Here is a 23,210-nt window from a genome sequence, read left to right as displayed (position 1 = left end):
ACCTGCCAGTGCAGGAGATGCAGGAGATGTGAGTTCGATCCCTGGGTGGGGAAGAGCCCCTGGAGGAGGAAATGGCCACCCACTCCAGCATTCTTGCCTGGAGAATTCCATGGACAGAGGAGGCTGGCAGGCTGCAGTCCATGGGGTCACAAAGAGTCGGGCAGGACTGAGCACATGTACAGTGTGGAGGGCATCCAGACAAGAGGAAGCGTATGGTGTCAGGGACAGCATGTGGACTCTGAAGTCCACTCTGGTCTAAGTCTCAGGACGCTTGCTTTGATTCTCTTAGACAATTTAATCTCTCTGAGCTATAGTTTCTTTTCTGTAAAATGGGAAGCATGTCAATGATAGTACTTAGATGTTGTTATAAGGCTTCAGTAGGTAACTGCATGAGCTGACCAGTGGAAGGTGCCCATAAATACTTCATTTGGCTTTTTCATAAGTGAGGGTGCAGAAGTGGAAGTGAGCATGGTGTGTAACACTGGTCCAAGCGGAAGATGCATCTTATTGGAAATCAGTGAGAGACTTCCTTGTACATGTTGAGTGAAGCCAGATAACAGGAAATTTTAAAAAGCTAGGCTAAGAACCATTAAAAAAAAAAAAGAGGCTGTTGGAGTGATGTGGTTAATAGAATGTTTTAGGAAGATTGTTTTTCTCTTCCTTTTCTACATCTCTACAATCATATCCTCCATTAACTGCCCATAGAGACCATCCTGGTGTTCTGCAATGTATCACTTATGCCTCTGAATGTAAACCTTTTTCCTACTGGAAATAACTTTATTAAGTACAGATGATAAAATTCAAATGTGAAAGTCAAGATTTCTGTAGCTTTTCACTACATATAGTATGTTGATGAATATATAAATAGATAAAAATGCTTTCTAAACATACTGATAGCCTAAACTTTACTAAATCTTTGTTTGCATGATCACCGTAAATTCCATGTTCCAATTAGCCTGAAACAAGATTTTCTTGATTGATAGAGTAGCATCTATTTACAAAGTGTGGGGAGAAAGTTTCTTATTCTTTGGACATTCCTGTTATTGTACAAATGCTGTGACCACCTCGGCAGTAAAATTCTTGTTCACCACTCCCTCAGGTTTTTTGGCACTTATTGCAAATAATCTGCCTAGTAAATATATTGCTAGTAGATTAGTTGAGTGGTTTCTGTACTAATTTGATTTACTTTTTTTTAATTCAATATTTATTTTTTAAATTTATTTATTTTTAATTGGAAGATCTTGCTTTACAATATTGTATTGGTTTCCGCCATATAGTCGTTTTATTTTATATTGAATTATAGTTTGATTTCTTTTCTCTTTAGTTTAAAAAAAAAAACAAACGTGATTCCGTCTTAATTGTGAATGGAAACATTAAGATAGAAGCATTCATTCTCTGATCAGGCATAGAGGAAACGGAGAAAGGGAAGCACATAGTTCCTGAAACCGACCTATTTGTCAGGCTCAATAAAGAATGGCATCATTGATACTGAATCAGAGCTCTTGAGGCAGCTCTCAAAACTCAGAGGGTAGCGAGGAGGTGGGAGGGAGCGAGATGAGTGCCTGGACTGAAAGAGCAAAGGGAGGCTCTTGATTTCACGGGGTGTGTCAATGTTCAATTCTAAGTTATGTTTTATGTTACTCTATTTATTAAAGGCTACTACCGCAAACAAGAGCTTCCACTCTCAGGCTGATGTAGAAATCCGTAATTCTGTAGTAGGTTTAAGGGCACAGCCCTGGGTTGGGTGGAGTGGTGGAAACATGTGGGCTTTTAAATCAAACTGCCTGGGTTCCAATCCCGCCTCCAGCACCTTTTTATCTGTGTCAGGTCAGGCGAGTTCTGTTTCCTCTTAGGTTACATAATTATATTAATCCTGCTCGCATAGGTTGATTTGAGAACTGAATGACCTGTTCATGTAAAGTACCTTAAACCATAGGAAAAGCTCACTTAATACTTATCATCATCGCCATCACTGTCTCGCTGTAGCAGTAGTAAGGATAGTAGCATCAGTCCTTTGGAGAGAAAATGCATTGTACGTGCTGGTATCTATGAGACCTGGTTTTGCCACAAACTGCTAAACTTCGGGAGTGTCTGTTTCTTCATCTGGAGAGGGAGGATCTATGGCCTAGAATGGTCTCAGATCTCCTCCAGCTCTCGGATTAAACATGAATCAGACATTTTATGCTGGCCGCACAGCTGTTGCAGTGGACTTTTCAGAGGCAAATCAAAGGCTTGTTTGTTAAGCCGTTTGAATGGCATTGAATCATGCTTTGAGACATTGCACATTTTAATTATATTATCGCTTATTACTACCTTTTGGTTAGTGAGTCATAATAATACTTGTCTGTGCATTGTTCTGAATCTTTCAGCAAAAACCTTTGTGACAGGGCTTAAAAAAAAACAAGTAACCTGCAGAATTAGTCTTTCAAAACATGGCATTTCTACATAAATCCATTTCTCCTCCCCTTCCCAAGCCCATAAATATATATACATAAACATAGATCCACACTCGGGATTAAAAAGTCGGTATAAGTCAAGTGATCCTGCTGAAGGCCCATTATTAAGAAAACCATTACTTCTCCATTATTTTCAGTAATAAGAAAAAGGTTATTATAGTGAAACTTTAGAGCACCATAACAGATAATAGGTCTTTGTAAATGTTTAAATCACTGCTAATTTCATTTAAGGACTTCTTGGCCATAAACCAACACATTTTTTATCATGTGCCTAAAATGTGTCAGGTTGGTAAATATCAATGACTTCCAGTAACCTTGGTTTTACTTTTCTTCCTATTAGGAGAGTATTTTTCATAAACCTGTTTTTCTATAAATCTTCATACCAAATAGAAATTGGTCTGTGATGGCATTTCTGGGCAATCTATGTGGACATGAACGTTTCCTGACCTGAGAGTCTAAACTGTTGACTTAGAAATTGCATAACAGTTCTCACCATATGGTATGTTGCTCAGATTTGCTGAAGCCTGTGTTTTCAGTTTTTGTAATACCCTGCAATTCAGGACAAATGTTTTTCATCTGATTCTTGTTCTGCTAATGTTTCTTTGTACCATGAGGGGCCGGCTGAGTGCCCCCTAGCCATGGGCAATCTCTGTGGGGAGAGTAGCCATGTCTGAGTCTGTTCTCTTGATGGGAAAGTTTATGTGCTCAGAGGTAGAAACGATTTCTGTTTTATATTATTTAACTGTGCATCAAAATTTACATTCTAAAAAGTGACAGTAGCTGAAATAAAACCGATTTTTTTTTTCACTTTCCTTTTAAGAGTTTTTTTTTTTTAATTTTTTTTAAATTTTATTTTATTTTTAAACTTTACATAATTGTATTAGTTTTGCCAAATTTAAGCAGAGTTCCAAAATATTCATTTTAGCATATGGTATTCTTTTTTAAAAAATCTTCACGTGTATGTAAACCCTCAGCAAGTACCTTGCATAGAATTAATACTCAATAATTGTTAGCTGTTCAGTTTGTCAAAACTGTGGAAGTTTTCCCTGTGATTATGAGAAGCAATAGTACTTGACGATGTGAAAAGTTAGAGATTCACTGGAAGTGGAGCATGCCATCTTAAAAAGATGTTTATAAAACAATCTGTAGAATCCTTCTAGATTTTTCTTTGTCTTTTCCAAATTCTCACCCATTCCCGATTTGACAGTTCTTTTAGTGACTCACCTTTATCAAGTTGTCCCTAAACATCCAACTTTGTTTTCTTAAAACTAGCAACTCCCTTTTGGCATGTGTTAATTGTGTAATTGTGGAGAAGTGCAACTGATATAAGCCAGTCTAGGAGCAAACACAACTGACCCTTTGTAAGAACATAACTCATCTGCTGGGAGTCTAGAGAGTCGTCTTCCAGCTGGATGATTTAGTATGCAGCGGGCATGCCCCAGTGTATTTTACTGGGGAAGAGAGAATGTTTGTTAATTCAGAAAATTGGGTAGGTGAAAGTCAGTTAAGAAAAATTTTTTGGAGTAGGCGAGGCTGATACTGTTAAATTTTTTAAAAGAGTATATGTGTATTCTTTTTTCTCATCTCTACTCCCAGATTTTTTAATCCCACCCAGCCCTACCTTCTTCCACTTTCCTTTCTTTGTCCACATCTATTCCTTGGGGCTTCCCTGGTGGCTCAGAGGTAAAGAATCCACCTGCAATGCAGGAGATGTGGGTTCGATCCCTGGGTGGGGAAGATCCCTTGGAGGAGAAAATGGCAACCCACTCCAGTTTTCCTGCCTGGATAATTCCATGGACAGAGGAGCCTGGTGGGCAATAGTTCATGGAGTCGCAAAGAGTCAGACATGACTGAGCAACTGAGCACGCATACACATTCCTTAGGGCCGCGGTCCCCAAGCTTTTTGACACTAGGGATTGGTTTCGTGGAAGACAATTTCTCCATGGACTGGGCGGGGAGTTCGGGATGATTCAAGCACACTACGTTTATTGTGTGCTTTATTTCTATTATTGTTACATCAGCTCCACTTCACATCATTAGGCATTAGATCCTGGAGGTTGGGGAACCCTGCCCTAGAGTTATTTCTTGGCACCCAGAGACATTGCTTAACTTAGCTGAGTGCGTTCATGGGGTGGATAATAATAACAACAATAGACAATAGAATCCTGAGCACTAGGTTCCCAGCACTGCGCTCGTTCCTTTACCTGCAGGAGATCATTTCATTGTCAAAATGCCCAATCAGTAGAATCTGATATTGGCCCCATTTTACAAAAGAGAAAACTGAGGTTCAGAGAGGCCCTGCCACTGGTAGGAGAGCTGAAAGCAGTGGTAAAGGTGGATTTGGGTCCATGACAAGTAGGCGTGAGGACTTTATGGATTCTGCCGCAGTCCTGGGCCCTCCTCTCTTTTCTCTCATCCCAGCAGGAGGCTGTGCTTAGGAAATCATACTGTTGAAGTGCTCTGGCGTGGCATCTAGCCAGGAATAATACTGTTCGCCTTCTCCCTCCTGTCGGAAGTTCTCTGGAATCCTGATTGCCTGTGTTTGGTTTGGCTTTCTTCTCCCCTCCCCTCAAGTGTTGTCAGTTCCGTGCACCCCACAGTCCAGAAGAGATACTGAGTCAGGCCTGCCTCTGTGTCAGAGACTGTGGCAGACCATCAGACAGGTGGAGCTGAAACACAGTGACTTTTTCAGCAGCTGTTGAATGTGAAAGCACCCTCCTGAAAATGACTCCAAATGCGTTTTCTGCGCGGGCCTCACAGGTCTTTCCTCTGAGGCCCTGACGCCTGACCCTCCTCCCCCCATGACTCAGCCACTTTATCAGGCGACAGAAAAAGGCGCTGAAGTTCACTGCCAGCTGGTGACGGGCCCCAGTGCTGTCGCTGGGCTGGGCACGTCTGTCTGGGTGAGTCACCCAGGCCGTGCTGTGAGGAAGGCTGCTGTGGACTGCGGGGCTGGCCGCTCCCAGAGGCCACTGTGGAAAATGGCCCGCGTCGACCTTTACGCTCCAGGCCTAGGTTCTCGGGGGCCTGGTTCTTACCCAGCCCCTCGAGGGCAACCCTCTATAGTTGACTAAAACTTAAATCTCGTGTCACCGAGTCAAGCCTTGAAAGCCCTAGCTCTTCTGTCTAAAGTCTGTAGTTTGGGGTCATTTAATGTAAACCAGGTTTAAGGCCTCTACCTGTGACCGTTTCTGAGAGTTGTGCTAATTGAGGGAGAGATTTACTGAAACGTAACCCTCGTTCCTTCGGGTTTGTGTGTGGAGTCTGACGGCTCTCGCCCTGTCCAGGTGCTTGGCTTGGGAGCCGTGCCACCTGCCAAGTCCAGACTCGTCACAGTCGCTAGGGCTGTCAGCCTCGGTTAGGAGTGGAAAAACACCGTCCCAAACGTACAAGCCCAGGAATTCCAGGTCATAAATATATGTATTTTATTTTTTCACTCTAACTCCAGTGAGAAAAGAGATGGGAGAAAGAAGAAAGACTGGAGGTTCTGTTTAAAGTGATAAAATGGTGTTAAAACTCTGACTGCTCTTCCAGGTCACTACTTTAGAAATATTCTGTGTTTATGTCGTGTCCAGCCCTGGATCTCCAGACTGAGTGCTTTGGTCAGCCCTGATGTGTATGAGGCTGGCTTGATTCATGCAGATTGTGAATGAGACAAGATTGTGCCCTCTTCGGGGCTTTCCCGGTAGCTCAGTGGTAAAGAATCCACCTGCAATGCGGGAGACTCAGGAGATGCGGGTTCAATCCCTGAGTGGGGAAGATCCCCTGGAAAAGGAAAGGGCAACCCATTCTGATATTCTTGCCTGGAGAACCCCACGGACAGAGGAGCCTCGTGGGTTACAGTCTATGAGGTTGCAAAAGAGTTAGACACGACTGAAGTGACTAAGCACGCATGCACATGCCCTTTTTGAGTTTCGGGGGGTTTTTTTGGCCACGCCGCCTGGCCTGTGAAACCTTAGCTCCCTGACCAGGGATCGAACACATGTCCCTTGCATTGGAAGTTCAGAGTCTTACCCACTGGACCACTAGGAAGTCCCAAGTTATGCCCTCTTATTTTGTTCTCACCTTTCCTAGAGCATAGCCACTGTGAAGAGTTGGCGTATGTATGGTATGCACTTTCCCTCCCACGCCTGGCTTCTCTTCCTCTGTACTTCGGTATCAGGGCCGTGCTATAGAGAGAATTCCCTTGTTTCCTCAGCTCCCAGTGCACATGCCTGGTAGCTCTGAGGCCATTGCTGCTGTTCCCAGGAGGGACAGGCTATGTACAAGTGTGGAGACTCAGGGTGTTAGCATTGCAGAGGTCTGTACCATGTGTGACTCAGGGCTGGGTGGGTCAGGTCTTCTGTGGCTTGGCTTGCAGAAATTCCGATCAGGAACCCTCTCTACCGTTCTGACATCGTGTTGTGGGTTGCTGCGGGCATGCCTGTGTTTTAAGACTTGTCCACACGGTTATAGGCGTCTAATCATAAGCCCCACAGAGGAAATTGGCATCTTGGTCATGGTTCTGAACAAGTGAGATCACGTTTGCCCTGTGGACTCCCCGCACCTGGCACGTGGAGCTGGCATCAGTAGAGTGGCTGTCTCCTGTTGGGCAGGGATCCTGCGGAAAAGCCACAGGCTCTTGGGTTGGACCAGGTTGTGCCTAGGTGTGGTTTGTCTGGGACAGAAAGAAATTCTTATAGATCCTTCTGCTTCCATCAGGACTTCTGGCTTTTCCCTTCTGGGCTGACATTCATTCTCCTAGACAAGGGCACTTCATTCCATTTGTGAACTGGAGTCAGGAAACATTAAGGGTGGGAGTAGAGCATCTTTTATGGATTCCCCGATTCCCACCATCCAGCATAATGAGCTCCTTTTTTTTTTTTTCTTTTTTTGTTCGTTAACTAAGCTTCTAAAAGCAGTGGACAAGTTACTTTTTCCTGCACTGAAAAAAAAGGGATTCCTGTGTTTAAAAAGGAACAAAGTAAAAACAAACACCTTCAGTCTTTTGGATAAACCAAACTCTCTTTACTCGACTGTGTAATGGTCTTTGATGGTTAATATTCTCTGTCCATCACAGAGTGAAGTGTAGCCATTGTTCCTGTATCATGGAAAACTGATTATGCTGAGGAGGGCAGAAGAGCGTGTGGCACCTACATGGAATTTTTAGGCTTTGGGAGACAGTCTTGGCTTTTTTTAAATGATTGTTTATTGTACCAGTGGTGATTGAAGGTCACCAAACCAAAGAATTGATTAAGTATAACTCCAGCCAGGGATTCATAGAGCTACAAAGGCACCAGAATAAAAAAAAAAAAATAAGGGGAGCTCTGTAGAGAATATTTCTGTTTAGTTTATTGATATGATTTATTAAGTTGCTTTTTCCCCTGAACCTTTCTGAGAAATCTTAATGTTATTAAAAAATGGTAAATATCTTTCCTCCGCTGGACAACTTGGGTTGGCATATACAGCTCCGAATAATTAATGATACTGTTTCTTCTTCCTCTTCTCATTATGACCCGGAACACACACACACTTGTTCACATGCTCCTTTTTTTCTCTCACATGTGAGTAAACCATCATAAAACTTTGAAAGTGGGACCCCTAGAGGCGCTAGAGAAATAGCAACAAATGATTCCTTTAATTTTTTTTTCTAAGAATAAGTGTCTTTTATCTTTAAAATGGGATTGGATTGTCTCACAGATTTGTTGCAAAGATGGAGGAGCTATTTAAGGAAAAATAATTAGATGAGTACCTCCATCTTTATACCAAAATTAGTTTTAGTTGGTTAAAAATTTAAGAGATGATATTAATTATGGATATTAGCTAAAATATATTCTAGACTTACAATGGCCAGACACTCTGCTAAGTGCTTTACTGTACTGCCTTATTAAATCACACCAGCAATTCAGTAAGAGAACAAGTATTATTCCTGTTTTGTTAATAAAGGAGATCTTGCCCAAGGTTACACAGCTAATAAGCAGCATTCAAGTTTGGAAATAAAACTGGAAAAACCAAAATAAGACTAGAAGAAGAGATGCGTGAATAGCTATGTAATTTGGGGTAATGATAATCCAGAAGGATTTTGAAAGTGTAATGTATACCATAAACGAAAATCATAAAGGAAAAGATAAGAGATTTGAATGTGAAAGACCAAAAGCTTTTGTATGACAAAGAACAGCATAAGACCGAAAGGTAAATGACAGCCTGGGAGAAATATGTACAGCATGTGACAGACCAAAGGCTAGCATCCTTAATATATGATGGGCATTTTTGAATGAATGCTTAACCAGTTACTAAACCAATTGATTTATGCAAGTAAACCTAGGACTCAGTCATTTTACTGAAGAGCAAATACAAATGGACAATAAACTAAGGAAAGGAAGATTTTAATGTAACAAAGCAAGGAGCTTGCTTTTTCTGTTAATCAAAATCAGGAAGAATGATAATAGAATTGTTGAAGTTGTAGAAAGAAAGACTCTTGCATTGCTAGAGGAGTTAGTAATTCAATGTTTTTGGAGTTTTGCCTAGTAGAGTTAATAGAAAAGTGTACATAGATAAATATGTAAGGATAAATATTGCAGAAAAAAAAGAAAAAGAAGACAATCTGAGTTTCTCTAATAGGAAACTGCATCAGTAACGCATACAGCGGAAACTAAGCGGGGCTATTAAAAAATGTAATGTTGATGTATTTTTGTAGAACAGGGAAAGTGTTCATTATTTCTTGTCTTAAGAGTAAATTTCCCTCGAGACATGAAGCCATAGTGATAAAATGGATTCTAGTCTCGCTAGAATCCAGCCTTGCTTAGATTTGTAAAAATCCATGGACTTTACAATATGGTTCTTTGTATTTACCCTTTTATAAATTGTGCTTTGGGGTAGCTATTTAAAGACAGAAAGAAGAAAGATTCTTTTCAGAAACAGAGTATAATTGTTTTCCACTTTTTCATATTCCATTTTGTGTTTCCAGTTTTTTTTCCTTTCCTAGTTATAACCAAAACTTTATTAAATACAGTAAGTCTGAATTGCATTCTGTCTGTCAAATGTAACTAAGTACTTAACTAAAAGACCTTGACTTCTTGGAAAACTTACGTATACATTTAGTGGACATCAAAAAGACTTATTTTTTTTCAGTCACATAGATTTTGTTTTAATGACTAGGAGGTAATGTGGGTGTCAGTAGTATCTGTAATTTTTATCAAAATTATTCAATTAGTAGTTACAGATGATGTTAACATGTGTGTTCACACCCTAGCATCTTGTTCAACAAAGACTATTGTGGTCTTTGGGGCTCATTGGAATTTCAGAAACAGCTGTATTTTGACCAAAGTGTAAATCCTACAATTAACGTTTTTAAGTTCAACAAACAGTATTTTGAAACCTTTGCCATCACTAACAAGGAAAGGGGCCCCCATTTAAATACACATTAGACAGACGATGAAGGATCTGGGTAGCACTGAAAGCTTTTCAGCTTCCATATACGATCTACTCATGCTATGTTTATAATGTATTTAAATAAAAGTTTTCTCTGAAAAAAAAAATGCACATTAATCTGAGAACAGCAATGTCACCAGGGACAATTCCGTAATTAAGAGTGCATACGTGTGCCAGGTACTCTGCTAAGATGCCACAGCTCTTGTTTTCAAAGGAACTCACAATTCAGTGGTCTAAAAAGATGTGGGGAAAAAGGTACTGGAGTGTAATGGGTTTTGAGAGTTTGTTTAAAAAAAAAAATTACCATGGAAACCAGAGATGGGAGTAACTGATTTCCAGTGTCATGCAGCCTGAGTCACTGATGATGGATGGGCCTCAGTCCACTGGGAGTCACCACCCATAGACCCAGGTCTGCCTCTCTCTGGTGGCCATGTCTTGGGCAAATGACTTACACTTTCTTAGTGGCCCCCTTATCTCCTTATTGATCACGGTCCGTACCTACCTCATCTGGGTATTGCACAGATTCAGCGATATAGATAGAATATGTAAATTGTACTGCAAACAGAGCAGTTGACAAAAAGATTAATTTTTCTTAACATAAATAATAAAGGTATGTAGGTTTAGTGGGTTTCCCTGGTGGCTCAGTGGTAAAGAATCCACCTGCTAAGCAGGAGACGAATTCAATCCCTTGGTGGGGAAGACCTCTTCCCCCTGGAGAAGAAAATGGCAACCCACTCCAGTATTCTTGCCTGTGAAATCCCATGGACAGAGGAGCCTGGCTGACAGTCAGACAACTTAGCAACTAAATAGCAACAATAATACAGGTTAAATAGGTTAATTCATATACTGTTTAATATTTGCAATAATTTAGAAATAGGTCAAGCTGAAATTTATTCTTGTATTTTTACCTGGAACATTCTTTTATCATTTGTTATTTTTACTGCAACTTGAGTTTACATACCCTGAGTTGTTATCAATTGATTCATCATAAACCTATTTCATATAGCTCTGTATATAGCATTCATTCTTGAGTGGGTTTTTTTTTCTTTCTTTCTGTTAATGATCTTTGGTTTAAAAAGGCCTTTCCTACCAAGGTAAATGAAACCTCGTGACCTGGCCTTGAAAAAAAAACATTGAGAAAATAATCCCTCATAATTCCAGCCTACTCAGCATCAGAGCAGAAACCAGAAAGTATTCCATCTCACTCCCTGATAAAAGAACAGATATAAATCCTTGATAAGTTAATGACTTCAAACTCCGTGAAACCAGAGTAAAAGCTCTTTGACCACAGTGCTTCTCTGCAGTTAAGTCCTTTTCGTTGAGTCAAGTTCTTGCTTTTTTTTTTTTCAAGTTACTAAATATGAGTCAAAATCATGAATTATGGTCAGGATGTTTGATCCAGCCAAGTCTTAAAGTATCTTGTCCCCACCCTCACCCCACTCCCTTCCTGGGGGCTGGTTAACCAGTGTGGAAGATCAAATGAGATTGCTCCATTCATCTGTTTGTGCCAAGAAAGCGGTGCTTTTTGAAGGCTTTCGATGGCACTTGGGTCCTGGCTAGGAACCACCATCAGGTCGCACAGGCCTGAGCAGAAGCTGTGTTTCGTTCCCCTACGCAACAGGGGTGTATGTAATTCTGCACTACAGGGCTCAGGTCCAGATTTAAGCCTGTTTTGGCATGGGCCTTGGGAATACACGTGGAATAGGGAAAGTCCTTTGAGGAAATATATGAGAAAAAAAAATCAATGGATATGAAAGATTGGCAACAGGGTGGGTAAGATATTTTCCTTTTTAAAAAATTATTTTAATTGGAGGCTAATTATGTTACAATATTGTAGTGGTTTTTGGCATACATTGACATGAACAGCCATGGGTATACATGTGTCCCCCATCCTGAACCCCCCTCCTACCTCCCTCCCATCCCATCCCTCAGCATTGTTCCAGTGCACCGGCTTTGAGTGCCGTTTCATGCGTCAAACTTGGACTGGTGATCTATTTCACATATGGTAATATACATGTTTCAATGCTATTCTCTCAAATCATCCCACCCTCCCAGAGTCCAAAAGCCTGTTCTTTATATCTGTGTCTCTTTTGCTGTCTCGCATATAGGATCATCATTACCATCTTTCTAAATTCCATATATATGCATTAATATACTGTACTGGTGTTTTTCTTTCTGACTTACTTCACTCTGTATAATAGGCTCCAGTTTCCAGATATTTTCTTAATGAGCACAAGACTCTTAAACTTAACTATAACATAAAGGCAGTTTTGGAAATGTGTCTTTAGTGGATAAGAATTTTGACAGTCCTTTATTCTTCTCCATGTATTTGTGTATGTGCACAGACACATAGTCTTCGGGTAGTCTTCCTAACCCTTATTTTTAGGAAGCCCCTTACAGTTATAGGCTTCTAAAAAAAAAAAAAAATCCACATATTCTACCAACATGTTTTAAATGCCTCTTTGGTAGAAGTCAGAAGTTGAGAAATAAGTTTATATAAATTTGGTATATTTTCTTCTGATCCAATTTTTTCTTTAACTTTAGCACACATAGAGAACACATATACATTCTATTGGACATAAATTTTTACATTATATGTACAGTCTGAACACAACTTTTTAAAAAACTCAACAATGTTTTTGAATTCTGCTGCTGCTGCTGCTGCTGCTTTTAAGTCACTTCAGTCGTGTCCGACTCTTTGCAACCCCATGGACTGCAGCCCACCAGGCTCCTCTGTCCATGGGATTTTCCAGGCAAGAGTACTGGAGTGGGGTGCCATAGCATTGCTTAAACACATAGATTTGTTTTGCTTGTTTTTTTAAGATGGTGTATTTAAATATTCCATCATATAAAATACATTTTATGCATCTACTACTCCCTTACTAATTGGTGTTTAACTTGATTCCAACTTTCAGTATTATAAATAATGCTGTGTGAACATCCTTTTACTGGGGTCTCTTGGGGATTGGGTCTCTAGGGCAGATGCCCCATAGTGGGCCAGAGAGCGAGGACATATTCCTTTTCCTTGGTACTGTGAGGTTTTCCTTAGAATGGCTGCATTCATTCATTCTCCCATCAACAGTTTATGAAAATACCTATTTCTTCAGTTCAGCTATATTGGATATTGTCATGTGTTGCGTGTTTTTTTTTTTTTTTGCCAGCCTGATGATTGAAAATATTGTTTCATGTTTACACTTTTAATTTGAGTCCCATTCTGCAGCTGTGATATGTCATAACACAATGAGACTGCTAAAATCAGATGCATGAAAGAAAAACATACACTCAAGAGCTTATGTTATATTGCATTATTTCCAAATGTAAAAGGAATTGTCATTTGGATAAAAAGATTAAACTGACTAATTCTCTGGACAAACATTTATTAAGCATTTCATACTAGGCACTAGGATTACAGAGATAAACAGATTATGGACTGACATCAGTCAGGGGCTCCAGTAGAGGAAAGAGGTACTTCAACCAGTAATTTCTGCATAGAGGAAGGAGAAAATCACTTTAATTCTCTTGATGGTGGGGATTGCATGTTAGAAAGACATCAATTTTAAAAGGCGGTAAATGCCTCATTAAATGTTTTAAAAAGATTTTCACACCTTTACTCTTTACCTGGGCACTACGTGACATAAATAGTCCATGACAGAACACCCCTAGGAGTCGCAGTTAGCTGTAGAAAGACTCACAGATGAGAACTTGTTCCCTAACCCCCATGGGAACACATGTGGGTTATCTGTGCTCAGCACACCCCCTCTACCAGCGATGAACGGTTTCTCAGCACGTGGCATGTACTTAGCACCACTCTAGGTGCAGAGGGGCACACACATACCGAGATGTGGGCGACATGGTTCCTGCTCATCAGAAGCTCAGAATCCAGGTGGGGAGACAAGGCAGTTTATATTGAATGACACTTTCATACTAACTCAGGAAAAGGAACTAAACCAAATTCAAATGATGCTTCCATATGACCCACAGACAATGGATAGGAAACTTAAGAGAAATGTCTTAGAGGGAAGCAGCGGGTAGAATGATAAATTGTCCCAGGTACTGGGTTATGGTGTAGAAGAATAAATAATAAAATTGCATTCATTATGCTCTCAATCCACAGCCCTGCACATAGTAGGTATGCAATACACTCAACATCTTTTTTGGATTGAGAGCATGTTATTAGTGACGGGGGCTCAGTTACTAACACAAATATGTCAAGAAAAATCAGTCTTTTTATTTTTGTTTTTTTAGGTCAAGAAGTGGTTTTCAAGTGCCTTGGGGAAGGAATTCTTGAAAAAGCCTTTCAGGGGTATAATGCTTGCATTTTTGCATATGGACAGACAGGTAAGTAGCTGCTTTTCTTTATAGTCAGTGATATTAAATGTGCATTTCTTAAAACATAGAAATAGAAAACACTTTGGGAAGCTGTAGAAAAATGCTTCTGACTTCACAGGTTTAGCTGAATTAAATGATCAAAAGTAATCTTTTTGAAGGTTCAACAGTTGTGGAATGAAGTAATTTAAGTGTTAGTGAGCATGCTAGTTTCAAACTATTAAGTGTCATTTTCCTAAATTATAGTTTTAACCTGTATTTGAGCTAGGAAAATAATTACCAGTTTCTTAGTACAAATGTTATAGTGAGAAACTGTAGAAAAACTCTTAGTATCTATCATCCTATACGGAGGACTTCACCAGGATATAGAAGTGATGATAGGTTATTAAACAAAACTAGACTAGTAGTTCAGAAATTAACACTGTGAGCCACCCATTATTTCAACTATAAAGTTGGAATAAGTTAATTAAATGATAACAATACTGTGTATTGTCATGTCATGGGACATCAAGGAGAATATATAGCAAAGCACTTTCAAAAGTGTGAAATATTTTGTGGGTCAAATATGTTAATGTTACTTGATGTATAGTTGACTATTTACGCACTTTTTAAAAACTTTGTGTCATATGTTGGAGTATAGTTGATTAACAGTGTTAGTTTCAGGTGTCCAGCCAAATGATTGTTATACATGTTTAGGCTGTTACATAATCTCAAACAGAGTTCCCTCTACTATACTGTAGTTCCTTTTTACTATATAGACTTTTAAAGATTATGTATTGGTAGTGCTTCCATTAGTATGCATCTATCTGTAAAGGAGGTACCCTCCGGTTCTCACAGTAAAAGTCACACTGGTGGTCAGGAGCGTAATAGAAAGAATAGTAACTCTGGTGTCCGAGGGCCTGGCTCTGGGGGCCAGATTGTCTGTCTGCTTCTGCTGTGTGACCTTGGCCAATGTTTGGACACACTTGTATGTTTGAAGTGTGACACGTCGCCTCCTCTTCCATCCTCCTCTCTTTCTGCTCACCTTTCTTCAGGCTCAGGAAAATCCTTCTCCATGATGGGCAATGCTGAGCAGCGAGGCCTCATCCCAAGGCTCTGCTGTGCTTTATTTCAAAGGATCTCTCTGGAGCAGAATGAGTCACAGACCTTTAAAGTGGAAGTATCCTATATGGAAATTTATAATGAGAAAGTCCGGGACCTGTTAGACCCCAAAGGGTAAGTTAGTGGTTGACATGAACCTTGTAACGGGGGTAGTAGTTCTAAATGATCCTGAAGTTAAAGTTGCAAGTGAGTTTATGTGTTTGAAGCCCTTGGTCACCACTCCCATTTCAGTTCGTTTACTGAGAGATCATCAGCTTCTTAAAGCCTGTTGGTATACCCAGGATTCATAGTTTATCCTACACTCATGTATAAAGTTGCTTACCTATGCCATTTAGACGACTGTTGTTACTGTTTTGGTATTTTTGCCACTATGGTTTAGTCATATTTATTTGTTGAGTTAAGAATGACACAGTGGTCTTTCCATCTGCTCTAATTGGAGGTAAAGCGGTCGAAGGTTTTGAGCGACCTGGCCTAGACAAGCCATTCTCTTCTGGGAATGTACATTGGAATCACTCGGAGGCTTTTTAATGCAACACTGGCCTGAGCCCCTCCCTTAGGGCTGATGATTCAGTAGACCCAGGAGGAAACCCAGGCATCTGTATTTTTTAAAAGCTAGGTGAGTTTGATTCATAGAGGCAGGAAAGGGCCATTTACCTTTTAATTAAAATCTTTATTGATTTAAGAATAACATATATAAAAATTTAGAAAGTAGGTAAAGTGTAAGAAGAAATAAAAATGGCCTATAATCCCATCACTCAAAAATAACTGCTGTTAACACTTTATGATACATTTTGGTGTCTCAGATCTATGGAGTAGGTATGTAGTGTGTGTGTTGAGGTTCTTCTCTGAATACAATTCAGTAGCCTGAATTTTTTATATAATATGGTAAATACTTTCTCATGTTATTAAAAGTATTTTAAAAATGCATTCAGCAGCTGTATAATCAGGGGTATAATCAGAGGTATAAGATAAAAACTATGGATGGCAAGGAAGTGACCCAGTCATCAGAAATGTTTTTACTTTTAGCTAATAACTGTGTAGTGCATATGAAAGAACATTTATAATACATGTAAGATATAAAGAATAATAAAAATCAATGACTGTTCTGCTCACCATTTGGCTTAATAAATGGAATGTTTTTATGTTGCTCATTATCTTCCTTCTCTTTAAGAGTCTATGCATAATTTTGCACAGTTTTTACCTGTACATGGCTTCATAATACATGTGTCCTTTGATGACTTGCTACTTTCCCCCTCAATGATTTGTTTGTTCTGATGTATGAAGTAGTAATTCATTAATTTTTACTTCTCTTTGATATTCCATTGTATGAGATACCATCATTTATTTATTCTATCTCCTTTTGTTCCTGCGGTTTCCATTTTTTACCACGACTGTCCTTCTCTGAGCATTCCTGTACATTCCTCCTGGTGTGCAAATGCAGGAGTTTCTAGGGAATGCATCCAGGAGTGGAATTGTGGGTCACAAGCTGTGGAACCTTCAGCCTTGGTTTTGCAAAACTGTTCCCCAAAATAGTTGTACCAATTTACACTCCCCCTAGTGGTGTACAAGAATCCCAAATGTTAGACACCATCAGAAGGACTTAATATTGTGCTTGATTTACTTTTTCTTGCCCACGAATAGCGATAATCTCTGATTATGCAAACAGAGTGAGCCAGGTTCTGGAGGCATGGGCAGCTAGGCGGCTCTCTTGAAATTGTGCACTTGGTCTGCCCTTGTTTTGAGTACAACAGAATTGCTCATTGTCATATTGCATTCTTCAAGCTTAAAATAAAGTTAGTAAAACCTGCTTTATGGAGTTGTGAGATTAAGATTGAGAAATTTTTAGGGAGCAAGGTCTAGATTTAGGGATGTGCTCATTGTTAGTTTCTTCTTTCCACACTTGAGTGACGCTAGGCATTGACTCTTGATTTGAAAAAGTGATCAGTGTCTGATGCCATGAAATATGTGACATAATGCAATATGGCCATAAAATATATTATATAGTCTTACTTTTCATCTCAGTTGTCTATTGATAAGCTCTTCAAGTGGGTCCCAAACCAGGTTTGCCATTTAAAAATTCAAGAGTCCTAAATCTTGACCAGCAGAGCCAGTTCTCAATATAGGATAAATATCAGTAACTACAAACAACTGCTATCCTGTAACATCATTTTTTGATTAAAATGGTCAGCACAGATCAGCATAAATCAATGCTCCTAATATGAAAGGGTAACTTAAAAGTAAAACATTTTAATATTGTTCAATTCTTGCTTAAAACTGTGAGACATTACTTATTGAGAATATGCTTACTTATAAAACAGCCTGAAGGTTAAATTCATTTCCGTTTGTTCTTTGCTTCGCTCCCCTATCCCCATTCCATGTGCAATTAAAGTTCATCTACTAAAACAAGTTAGCCTAACCTAGTATTCTGTGTGCTGGTTGTTTAGTTTGGGAGTAGAGAGAGAATTTTTAAAATAGTATGTTACTTTAGATAGAAATCAGAGTATAAAAGACACTCCTCATAAGGCATGCTGTTTTGCTAATCCAAGTAAAGTAGCTTTTAGAATAGTTTTTGATCATTAAAAGAAAAATTCTTTTGAAATTGCAATCTTAATTTCTGAGTACTTTTGCAAGTACTTTTTTTTAGAGAGAAAAGCTCCAGGTTGGGTATGATTCATTCATTCCTTTTTCCTTTCTCTTGAAGGAGTAGACAGTCTCTTAAAGTTCGAGAGCATAAAGTTTTGGGACCATATGTAGATGGTTTATCCCAACTGGCTGTCACTAGTTTTGAGGTAAGTGTCATTAAAAAAAAAAAAAGACATTAAATGCTGACAGTAAATTGAAGTGTATAGATCATGTTCAATATATTTTTATGTGAATGCTTTATAGCATATTATTACAATTCATGGTCTCAGAAACCCAGTATCAACCACCCCAAACAGAAAATAAAGGCTTTTAATCACAGTCTCTTCAAGCCGCTTGGTTTTGAAGGGTTTGCAGCGTTGTCAGGAGGCCCAGCATCCTGAGGTTGCTGAATATTTTCATGAATAACACTCTATTGAAACTCTTCTCCGTGAGGTTGCCAGTGATGTCCTTCTGGACAGATGTAAACACTATTTGGTAGTTATTTCAACCCTTTCTCTTTGACAGTGTCTCCAATCGTAGTTTGCATTACTTTTCACTCTTCTGATTCTTCTGTTTTTCTGAATTGATCTCCCTCTGTTGACTGATCTGTTTCTTTTTCCTACTTCTTGACTTCTGTGCTTTCTCACATACTGGCTTGATATTTTGTCTGTATTTTTATTGTCATTGCTTTGGGAATCCCATAAAAGAAAGCACTATCTGTTACCAAAGAATGCCGATAAATAAATGAGTAAACACATCCATCTACTTAGAAGCGCCATCTCTGTGTTATTTGTCCCTACATCACTTCAGACTCAGTAGAACTAAAATTAATCTACGAGGTAACTCTCTTCAGCCGTTTAAATGTAGATAGTTTTAGTACTGCTTAAATCAGAAATAAAGGGCAGTTATCACTCCGTCATCAGTGAGATCCAGAAATCAACAAAGACGCCTCTGGCGGGAAAGTGCGAAGTCAGCCCTTTGCTTAGGTGCCTGGCTCAGCGTCACCGGGGGCAGTGACCGTTTCCTCCTGTCACTTATTAGTAAGAGCTGGAACATCCGTGATTTGTATCCAGTTCTGCCACTTATTGGGCTCTCCAAGTGGCTCAGTGGTAAAGGATTCGCCTGCCAAGCAGAAGATGTGGGTTCCATCCCTGGGTCAGGAAGATCCCCTGGAGAAGGAAATGGCAACCCACTCCAGTATTCTTACCTGGGAAATCGTATGGACTGAGGAGCCTGGTGGGCTACAGTCCATAGGATCGCAAAAGAGTCAGGCATGACTTAGCAACCAAAAAGCAAACAACCGCCTCTTATTAGATGTGGGAAGAGTTATTTGACTTCCATGAACTTCAGTGTCCTGTGTGTATAATCAGGTAAATACTTCTTTTGTAACATTCGTCAAACATTGTTTAAGAGTCCTAGGTTCTGGGTGTTCTCAAGCAAGTTGTATAGAGTTGAATAAGGAAAATTCCCTGTCCCGGGAGAGCCATGGCATTGGAAATTCACTGAGTGAAAATGTTAGTCATGCAGTCATGTCCAGCTGTTTGCAGCCCCATGGACTGTAGCCCGCCAGCCTCCTCTGATCATGAGATTCTCCAGGCAAGAATACTGGAGTGGGTTGCCATTCCCTTCTCTAAGGGATCTTCCCAACCCAGGGACTGAACCCAAGACTCCTGCATTGCAGGCAGATTCTTTACCATCTGAACCACCAGGGAAGCCCCTTGTTGGAGAAGGGAGGTTACTAATCATACAGGAGAGAGCTGTGCGAGAGAGTCAGAATAAAATAAAGTCATCATTGCTATTGAGTATCTGAGCACAGTAAATGTTAGCTCTTTTCTCCTTAGGAACTTGCAGAGGGAAAAATAGGTACTCAACAGAGAAGAAGACAGTTGCGGTTTGGAAGGAATGGGTGAAACATTTCATCCACTAGAAAGCGCTGAGGGAGTGGGAGTTTGAGCTGGGCTCTGTGGAAGAGAGGTGGGAGGTTTACATGCAAGGGTCGTGATGGAATGCATCATGATGAGTACATCCACGGGTGGGCAGGACGCTGTTCTGAGGGGCTTTTCGCTCATAATATTTTTCTTGTGCCTGCCTCTAGGACATTGAGTCACTGATGTCTGAGGGAAACAAGTCTCGGACGGTAGCTGCGACCAACATGAATGAAGAAAGCAGCCGCTCCCATGCAGTGTTCAACATCGTCATCACGCAGACGCTGTACGACCTGCAGTCTGGGGTGAGCCATCGGGTAGAACTTTGGGTGACGGTGAAGGGACTCACAGTATCTGCCTGGGTGAACTGCTCCGTGGCTGGATTCGGTTCCCAAGAACGTTAAGCCAGCTCTTCTGGTTACTAGAGCAGCTACTCTGCTTACATCATGTAATTTGTTAGGTCTTACTTTATATATGTAGGGCTTCCCTGATGGCTCTTTGGTAAGGAACCCACCTGCCAATGCAGGAGATGTGGGTTCGATCCCTGGGTCGAGGAGGTCCTGGAGAAAGAAATGGCAACCCACTCGAGTATTCTTGCCTGGGAAATCCCATGGACAGAGGAGCCTGGTGGGCTGTAGTCCATGGGGTTGCAAAAGGATCAGACTCAGCGACTAAACAAAGCAACAACTTTATATATAAGGTTAAAAATCTGGAATCCTTGTATAAACTCTCTAAAGACATGATGCTTTCACCATACCACTTTAATATGTATCTTTCCATAGTGAAATTCCCCTAGAAACAGCTGGGTTTACCTCACAGTCATTAAAGAATATGAAAGAGGAAACCACGACATTCAGCCTAAAGATAGCCTTTAAAAAAAAAAGTGAGATATTTGACCTGAATGTGCAGGAATCCTCACGTCTTGGAATGTACTCATAGACGCATAAAAGCTTTCTGAATATATTCTGAAAAGGCCAATGCACTTGCTATCCAGCTACAGAACAGAATCCCAGGCTGCCACACCAACTTTAATTTTTACCCTAAAGCTGCTAGTCCAAAGAACTCTTCTTACCATTTAAGATCTTCTCAAGTTTGCCTCCTTAAAGCAAGATGGCTTCAGTGGTGGTGCTGACATCTACGCAGGTGTCTGTGTGGTTTCTGCACTCACGTGTGTCTGTTGTTTCTCTCTCGTCTCCCACAACTAGAACTCAGGGGAGAAGGTGAGCAAGGTGAGCTTGGTGGACCTGGCGGGCAGCGAGAGAGTGTCTAAAACTGGAGCTGCAGGAGAGCGCCTGAAAGAAGGCAGCAACATTAACAAGTAAGGGGCCTGTGTGATTCCCACGGTAAACCCCAACGTCCCACCAGCTTCCTGTGTGTCTGGGCAACTGGTCCCCTTATCAGGGGTCAGATGGCTCTGATCACAGGTGATTCAGAGTGTGTAGCTTTACTGAACTGGGTTAAAGAAAAACATCAGCCTGCCTCTGTTGAGATGCATGAGGTTTATTTAAGTGAAACAGGACGAGGCAGCCGGGCTCCAACATTGTCCATACAAACGCTCAGAATATCATTGTATAATGTAATTTCTCTTAGGTCAATGCAAGTCACAGTTTTATAAATCAAATCATATCTTAGATCTAACTCTAGGAGCTTATTCTAAAGAGAAAATCTACTTCAAATCCCTTCATAAGGCTAATACTTGTCTTCTCTTGGTGGCTCAGTGGTAAAAGAATCCACCTGCCAATGCAGGAGATGCAGGTTCAATCCCTGGATTGGGAAAATCCCCTGAAGAAGGAAATGGCAACCCACTCCAGTATTCTTGCCTGGGAAATCCCATGGACAGAGGAACCTGGTGGGCTACAGTCCGTGGGATTCCAAAAGAGTTGGACACGACTTAGCAACTAAACAACAAAAACAATAACTTCCCCCCAAAAGTAACAGTTATAGAGTAACTGCCATCCTGAAATCTCATTCGTTGGCTTGAGTGCCTGTAGCGTGCCCAGGGATGTGGTGAAGGCTGAAGGAGAGCGGAGGGGTACAAGGTGTGTAGGAGCTGGCCCAGTGGACAAGGAGGTGAAGGTTTTCCACCTGGAAGATACAGCAAAGGCGCAGATGAAGGATTTGCTTTTTATTTTTTTTTAATTATTTATTTGTTTGCATTGGTCTTAGTTGTAGCATGTAGCATCTTAGTTCCCCTGGCCAGGGATCGAACCCACGTCCCCTGCATTGGAAAGTGGACTGGTTCTTTGGGACGTGCTACCCAAGGATGCCCCTGATAAGCCAGAGACGTCTGTCTTCCCCAGCATGAGAGGGAGTGGAGTTTGCCCTTTTAGGGGTGTGTACTTGAGCAGGACTGCCTGGGTTCATTCCTGCCTCTCCTCCACTTACTAGACACATATGTATCCTGGGTGAGTGAATGTACCTCTGTGTGCTTCATTTTTCTCATCTGTATAATGAGGACAATAACAGTATCTGCTTCATTGAGTTGTTGGGGATTAAATGCCCGGAATGTGCTTAGAACAAGCCTGACACATAGTATGCACTGAAGAAATATTAATGGCTCTAGCTATTATTTTTATAGCTTGTGTAAACAGCATAATCATTATTTCAGGTTCAGAAGAAAGAAACATGGTTTGTACTTGTATGTTTCTTTTGAGACATAATAAGTTGGGGTTTATATGTATACCGTATAGCTGATTCACTTTGCCGTACAGCAGATACTGGCACGACATTGTAAAGCAGCTATACTCCAAGAAAAAAATTAATGAAAAAGAAATAACTTGAGGTTTTGTTTAGGACAGAAGGCGACAAGAGGTAATAGATTCAGGAACATCTTTGTGCAGCTTGCATTGCAAAATGGCACTAACACATTATAATCTCACAGAAGTTTGCAAAAGTAGTGGTGAAATATCACTCCCTCTATCAAATGGACGTAGCTGTGCTCACTGCACAGGCCGCTGCTTGAGGGGGCCAACTCCCAGTCATTCTGTCTCTTGCTCTGATAACAAAGGATTTTGCTCTGCTGCATGACAAAGCATTGTAGGAGCCCAGACCGGCATACAGCTCTGCATTCTAAAAAAGGTGCAAGACAGGGAACTCTGCTCAGTGTTCTGTGCCAGCCTGGATGGGAGGGGAGCTTAGGGAAGAATGGATACGGGTGTAGGTGTGGCTGAGTCCCTTTGCTCTCCACCTGAAACTCTCACAGCATTGTTCATCGGCTATACTCCAATATAAAATTAAAAGTTTTAAAAATACAGAAAAAAATAAAGAAATGAGAGCAAGCACCAGGATGGAGAAACAGAGATGGGGGTGTGAGGAAGCAGGCACCAAAGAAAAGATTGTCACCCCGCCTGGAGGTTTGTTTACTGGCGCT

At 40.6% G+C, this 23,210-nt stretch overlaps 1 protein-coding gene across 3 annotated transcripts in view; it reads left to right on the top strand.

Moving 5' to 3' along the window:
* The window catches only part of KIF13A (kinesin family member 13A), a 199,813-nt gene that overhangs the window by 104,239 nt on the left and 72,364 nt on the right, over positions 1-23,210 (top strand). For all 3 annotated transcript variants that reach the window (XM_010848801.1, XM_010848800.1, XM_010848799.1), the window contains exons 4-8: positions 14,112-14,204; positions 15,227-15,407; positions 17,995-18,082; positions 20,011-20,145; positions 21,046-21,158. In XM_010848801.1, coding sequence (XP_010847103.1) covers positions 14,112-14,204; positions 15,227-15,407; positions 17,995-18,082; positions 20,011-20,145; positions 21,046-21,158 — 610 coding nt within the window. The remainder of the gene's footprint in view (positions 1-14,111; positions 14,205-15,226; positions 15,408-17,994; positions 18,083-20,010; positions 20,146-21,045; positions 21,159-23,210) is intronic.

This window comes from Bison bison, unplaced genomic scaffold (assembly GCF_000754665.1).
Source record: "Bison bison bison isolate TAMUID 2011002044 unplaced genomic scaffold, Bison_UMD1.0 scf7180017864274, whole genome shotgun sequence".
Taxonomy (NCBI): domain Eukaryota; kingdom Metazoa; phylum Chordata; class Mammalia; order Artiodactyla; family Bovidae; genus Bison; species Bison bison.
The sequence above is the reverse complement of the archived record's forward strand: the minus strand, read 5'-3'. Positions and strand labels throughout refer to the sequence as shown.